The sequence below is a fragment of the Perna viridis genome, chromosome 7 (assembly GCF_037379345.1).
Source record: "Perna viridis isolate PV_CMFRI_1.1 ecotype Kerala chromosome 7, ASM3737934v1, whole genome shotgun sequence".
In the NCBI taxonomy this organism is placed as follows: Eukaryota; Metazoa; Mollusca; class Bivalvia; order Mytilida; family Mytilidae; genus Perna; species Perna viridis.
The window spans coordinates 32,810,229-32,817,015 of NC_142451.1; the positions used below are offsets into that span (position 1 = coordinate 32,810,229).

General features: G+C 31.4%; 1 protein-coding gene across 1 annotated transcript; it reads left to right on the top strand.

Annotated features, from left to right (window-relative positions):
• Positions 1 to 123: 123 nt before the first annotated feature.
• On the top strand, positions 124 to 5,377 carry LOC148612350 (uncharacterized). Its single transcript, XM_088593693.1, has 2 exons — positions 124 to 2,345; positions 3,201 to 5,377. The coding sequence occupies exons 1-2, from the start codon at positions 2,327 to 2,329 to the stop codon at positions 5,135 to 5,137; spliced, it is 1,956 nt and encodes a 651-aa protein (XP_088449819.1). The 5' UTR covers positions 124 to 2,326; the 3' UTR covers positions 5,138 to 5,377.
• Positions 5,378 to 6,787: the final 1,410 nt, after the last annotated feature.

The following is a 6,787-nucleotide window of genomic DNA, read 5'->3' on the forward strand; positions in this document are numbered from 1 at the left end:
TGTATGTTATGTTTAACAAAATGAATTGAACTGTGATCCAAAGTTAATAAGCATCAATGTTATTGTACATTGTCAATCAGTTTTTGATTAACAAATCAGAATTCAGAAAGCACATTTAAGAAAACTCTTTGAAAATCTTTGCTTGTAACTCATCGTCGATATTTACTACCTCCACCTGCACAAATATCCGATACATACGCTTTTATTATTACTATGCACAAATATTGTATGTTATTATGTATAAGAAAGACCTACTGTAATATGGTCGTTTCCTTGGGGCCCAACCGTTCTGTGTTATGATAAATCATTGGCTACGAGGAACGAAGTTAGTATGTACAAATAATGTACAAAACGTTACTGTCCCAGTTATTTTACATATGTGTTTATTTGTTTTATATTTTTTTTCAAAAATGTGGTAGCAATAAATGGATCTAGAAGTCAACAAGAAATCAACCATTAGTTGCATTCAATCATTTATTCAACATTCTGTTTTGGTTAATTAAAAGTTATTTTCTAAAGTTAAGATAATATAAGAACAGGATCATGCCTGTATTTAGTTAAGTTCATTAACATTTTCTAAAGCTCTCATGATTTTTTTATATTGTCATTAGAACTGTCATGGAATACATGTACTCAAATTGATATTTCATATTCTCTTGGGAACACATCTATTTAGTCATTTTGAAATACATTTGCAATTTATTACCATATTTTCTTAGAGTTATTCATCTTTCATTGTACGCGTTTATAAAATCATGGTCAAATGTGTTACAATTAGATACCCTTCTCTCAAAAGAAAATATAATCGGATGTGTAGATGAGAAAACAAACGTGATCATGTACAAAATCTATAAAATGCTTAACGTTTGCAAAATTATTTTAGCCCTAAAAGAGTACATCAATTACGTAGCCCAGTAGATGTATCATTTTATTGGTGATTTAAAGCTTTGAAACAAACCAACAAAGCTGTTTATTTGATTGAATACGGTAATTCACATATTTTGTATGCAAAAAGGGATTTTATACATTCTCAAATGATGAAAGAGAGAGTAATCAAAGAAATCCAGATTCGAGCAGAAATTAAATATATATATTTATAATCCAAGGATAAAGACCAAGTAAGGTATGTGCAAAGACAGTCTTTTAGTATTGTCCGTCTTGCTTTTTTGGGTATATAGTGTCTCAACACAGAGTGGTGGTCCATGTTTTGCGCTGTTTTGCAATGTTATTGAAGGTCAATATGTGACACTAAAATATACTACTATTTTTTTCTAACATTTCATCGATTTATTACGTACAATATAATGCTGTATAAACATAAAATGAACATGTATATAACTGTATAGTTGTGCGGTAGTACTGTCTTGCAGCTCTTTTCACAAAAATTAGTCGTAAGTTATGACGTCAAAATACGTTGACCTATTATGACGTTATTAGTCACGATATAACACTTACTATTTTTTGTTTTGTTAAGAACTCATGTTTTATTGCTTAACCTTTATATCAGAACTGCAGACTAGATGTAATAATAGCTAGCATATAAGATATGGGTGTTTGACTTATTTACTTTATGGATGGAAACCCTTATTTTTTATCGTGTTAGTTCCTTTACTTATCATCATAAAAACGAAGAAAGAGAATTCACAATTTTACCCTATACTCTGTGGAGGAAGGTAAGGAGCCGCATATCGTGAAAAATATGATTGCATCATTTTAAAATTTAAAAAAAATCAAAAAATAAAAAGATGAAAAGATGAAAAGAAACCATGTTTATGCATGATAAAAAGGGGAAAAAATTCCCAGTTTGGAGTGTGAAAACTAAGATATATCGTTTTGATGCCCGAATTTACATAGGTTTATCGGATACCAGACTGATAATTTTTCTTCAACATAATGGTAGCAATAAGTCGATCTAGCACTTAATAAGAAACGAACCGTAGTTGCATTCAATCGTTTATTCAACAGTCTGTTTTGGTTAATTCAAATGTATTTTCTAAAGTTAAGATAATGTAAGAACATGATCATGCCTGTATAATAAACGTTGTGCGTTTATTTATTGATATTAATTTTGTCAGTCAAAATTTAATTAAGTTCATTAAAATTTTCTAAAGCTCTCATGATTTTTTTTCATATTGTCATTAGTTAGTAACGTCATGGAATATTTGTGGCCTAAGTCTGGTGTGTTTCTACCTGTTTTGTTCTTAACATGTAAGTTTAAAAGTTGTTTATTTCATTAGCATATTGTGTAAACAATTTTCCGTTAGAGTTTATTCTATAACTTAGATAATTGTTTCCTCAATTTACACACAAACAAGGAAATGCCATTATGAACATGACACTAAGCTGTAAGTTCATCACCTTTCTATGATTTGTTGTTTGACATGTATATTCACGGTAACTACACCCTAAATTCAGCGATCATTTTATCTATTTGTGTACAGTTATAAGGTTCCTTTCATTTTTGTCTGAATTCTTTTTTTAATTAAACAGTTTTGAATTATTCCATGTTTTGTCATTAAACTATGTAGGGTTGACGACGTTCATAGTAAATAGGTTACTATAATGTATTGTGTAGACATGAAATAATGTATAAAAAATCAGTTCCATTGTAAAGACAAATTTCTTCTTTATTTGTGCAAAGAAACAAATAAATTTAGTTTATATCCTATCATTCTATAAGATATCTCTGAAAATAGTTAAAGAAAATGAAACTTAAATATTCGACTTAAAACAATTTGTGCTTATCACATCTGATTGATATATAGTTTTAAAGACCTATACCCTATATGAAATTAATGACATTGTCATATCCAGTGGCAGTATGGTTGTCAAGTGTCCTAAAAATGACGAAAATGATTAAATCAAAACCATGATAATCCTGCGCAAATGTGTAAGATCTAATTAATTTAGAAAAAAGTTGACCAAGATGGAAAGATGAAATATTGCTGCTCGGGGTTAAACTCCAACAATCAATCAATCAATCAATCAAATCTGAACAGTTTAGTAATAGATACATTGTATAGGTAAACTAAATTGCTTTGTGCACAAATCAACGTTACAATATTACCTATCTTTATTATTACTATAATCATTTATCTATGTTTTTGTTCATTAACTCATTTTGTTTATTGTTCTAGAATTATCAAGAAATATCAGACTTACAAACTCAGATTCAAAAACTGATGTCCTATTGTTTTCAGGTGTATTTCATTTGTTGCACGCATTTAGAGAAATCGGTAGTATTAAAGACAAATCGGTTGCAAATGATTTTGAAAAATCCCTCAAACTATACTTGGAAGGAATTTCATCTAATATAGACAACTTAAAAAAATCCTTACGTGACCAATCTGATTTCATCAAGATAAAGACTCGTCAAAATGTTCGTCAACTAGAACAAACGGGAGGCGGAAATAATAATAACATACATATTTCTAATAATGTAAGAAACATAACGAGCATAAATCGGATTAATTTATACTCAACAACAAACGTAAATTCTGATCCCGTCTTGTCTGTACAAAAGCAAAAGAAGCACGTTACTTATTCGTCCAGAAAACTAATAATTAATACCAATGGTTTGAATAAAAAGAGCAAACAAGTGGCCAGTCAATCTGAAATAGAGCAGAATGCCAAGTACAAATGGGGAAAAAACTCTAATTTTTATGGGTTTGTCAATCGGAAAAATGGACAACAGAGACACACTAAACATGTTATGAATAAAATACCAGATACCACTGGTAGTAACACTAAGAAACCAACGTCCGTTGTAACGTCGTCAAATAAGAACAATATACATAATATGACAACGCCTATTCCAATTTATTTTTCCGTAAGCCCAAGTATGATTACGAAATCAGAAAGAAAAGTAAAACATGGCAATAACAAGATCATTTCAAAAACCTTTGTCACACTGAAAGGTACAGAAGCTTCAGTTGGGATTGAGAATGAACAAAGTAAAACTAAAGGCAAGACTAAACCAGGAAATTTCGTTGACCAAACAGTAACTACGTCAGACACAACATTACTGAAACCTGTAACAGCCACAGTTCATACTACCTTAGCTCCTGTTACAGGATTTGAAACTGAAGAGAAAATTTTAAAGTCAATAATAAAAAATGCCGATCATACATCTGATATTCAGTCTCATATAAAGCCCACATTGAATTACAACATTAAATCGCTAAATAAAACTAAGAATTCGTCTATCAAAACTGTCCTGGGAAAATATCTAAAACGCCTGTTAGCAGATCAGAGTAATACATCGTTTCAGAAACTTAAGCATCGACCTCCAAAGTTTCCAGTAAAATCAAGGTTTCCTAACAGAAGTTCTACCCCTATTGCAACAAAGACGCAGCGTAAAGTCAATAAAAATAAACAAAGTCTACCGGAAACATCATCTCTAAAATCTAAAACAAGAAACCGGTCAGAACCTACCGGAAATTTAGATACAGACTTTGACTATTCCAGTGAGGAAAGTGGGGAATATGAATATTACGACAGTAATGATTCAGAACAGTCGTCGGAACAAGAATCTGGTGAAAGTGGAATTAAGGGCCTTTTGTTTCTTTCAAAACTAAAACAAGCGACAAAATATAAAATGTTCAGTTCTGAAGAAGAAAGGAATCTTGGAATGTACAAATTAAAAGCAGCGTCAAAACATGCGAAATCTATCAGTTCATTTGAACTTGACTTGCAATCGGAGAGCGAATATGAATTTTCGTACGAAAATAGTGATGAAAATCATGATTTCGGTTCGTTTGACGATCAATCTGATAGCTGGGACGTGTTTAGCGAAGAATATGATTATGATTCTGATAGTACTGATTTGTATGACTTCGATCATTCCCAAGAAGAGGATAGTTCAGAGTTTTTATATTCAAATGAACGAGAAGGATTTAAAACTCACTATCTAAGTTCAAATCTACGATCCACTTTCACGCCAAGAAGATTTCTTCCGTCGACAATTCATTTTCAATACCGAGGGGATAATCGTTACAAAAATAAAAAAGGACGTAGTAAAGTAAAACAGATAAATGTTGACCATGATTATTATGACTTTGAAGACTATGAAGATTATGGTGATTATGCTGTTGATACTGATGATATTAATTATGTATTTGATACTTATTATATTTAACATGTTTGATAGGTGTTTAAAAACTCAAATTGAAATGGCATGACAACCATGAATACATGATAATCTAGCATCAAAATATGAAGTATAAATGTGTTGCTTTTTCTATATCTTCTTTCTTATCAAAACTTTTTGGGATTTTATATTAATTATAATATTGTCGTGTTTCAATTCAATGCTGATTGTGTATGAAAATTGTTGACTTTTATTACAAACTTAGTATGTGCAAAAACAAATAAAAGTAATTACATGCCACTGAAATCAGTTTAATTACTTCTCCTGTGAGATAGGATAAATTATTCAATCTTATTTTTCCACATTCATTTAAAAGACCACTATACGAATAATATTATAAAAGCAGTACAACAGAAGGCCACTCTAAAAGTCGCGAGTTTTGAAATGATTGTTGTATGAATATCTATTTTATATAATTGCGTTATTTTGTTGATTCAAAGAAAACTTTAAAAAATCACAGTACAGATCCATTTTGTTCAATATGTGCAATGAAAGTAATTGTTGTAAAGTTTAGGAATCATTGAATTTTTCTTTTTTGAATTTTCGGTCCCCTGCAGGTCCGGGTGCCAAAAGAATAGGCCTGCAGCAGCGCTAAGCTTGTCGTAAAAGGCGACTAAATAGTGCTTAGAAACCTAGCCGGGGCTAGACGCTCTGCCCACAGAGTAACTGGGATGTGTGTCCTAGGTGGTGGAATGGGGTACCCCTGGCGTGTTACATGCTGGGGCTGTCAGGCTATAATACTGAAAATCTGACCGCAAACGATAGTGATGCACCGTGTTGGGAAAGATCCCACGTTCCTCGCACGTTTAAGAACCATGCAGTGGTATTCGATAGAACAAGTAAAAAACGGATCTTTTGCAGACATCAAAAGGTATTTTGAGATTATGGTACAGCAAAGGTAACAACAAAATGAAAAATGTATGATGGCATTCTTCTACATACAGTAAGAGGATATATGTAACAAATTTTTAAGACGTTTTGCTCCTTTGCAACATATTGTGATTGAGTGTCATGAAGAAGTTATAAATATATTTGTTTATTTGATTCACAAATTATCGCCTGATATCATTTGAACAGATACAGAAGCCATTATGTATATAAAACTTTATTTCTTCACAGTTTTTACCATATATGCAAATCAATTATGATATGTTGTATTATGGAGTAAGGACGGAGATGTGCTTCATCGAACAATGGTTTATTTATTACAAAATATTAGACCGTTGATGTATTGATTATTGTTGAGACTATTTAATTATCGATCATTTATTGGTTTTTTATATACAATTTTCATATTCGGCATTTACGTCGAATTTGGTGAAGACTGGTGGATGTACGGTTTATAATAGACATGGAAAGGATATTAGATTTGATAGCTGCAAGAATAGTAATAGTAATGTAAAAATACGTCTCCGAACAAAACATATCTGAAATGCTTCGATAAAATTTGTATGATTTAAACATTCTTTGTAGTAACCGAATAACGTGTATGATTCCTTGGCTGCCATTTCAATGTCACCCAATCTTACGCCTGTTCATCTCAGTTGACCTCGATATGATTGAAGAACTTTTCCGGAAGTGAATGCGAAAGTTATCTGTTATTTCGTTGCTTTGCGATTTAGAACATTGATTTCGTCA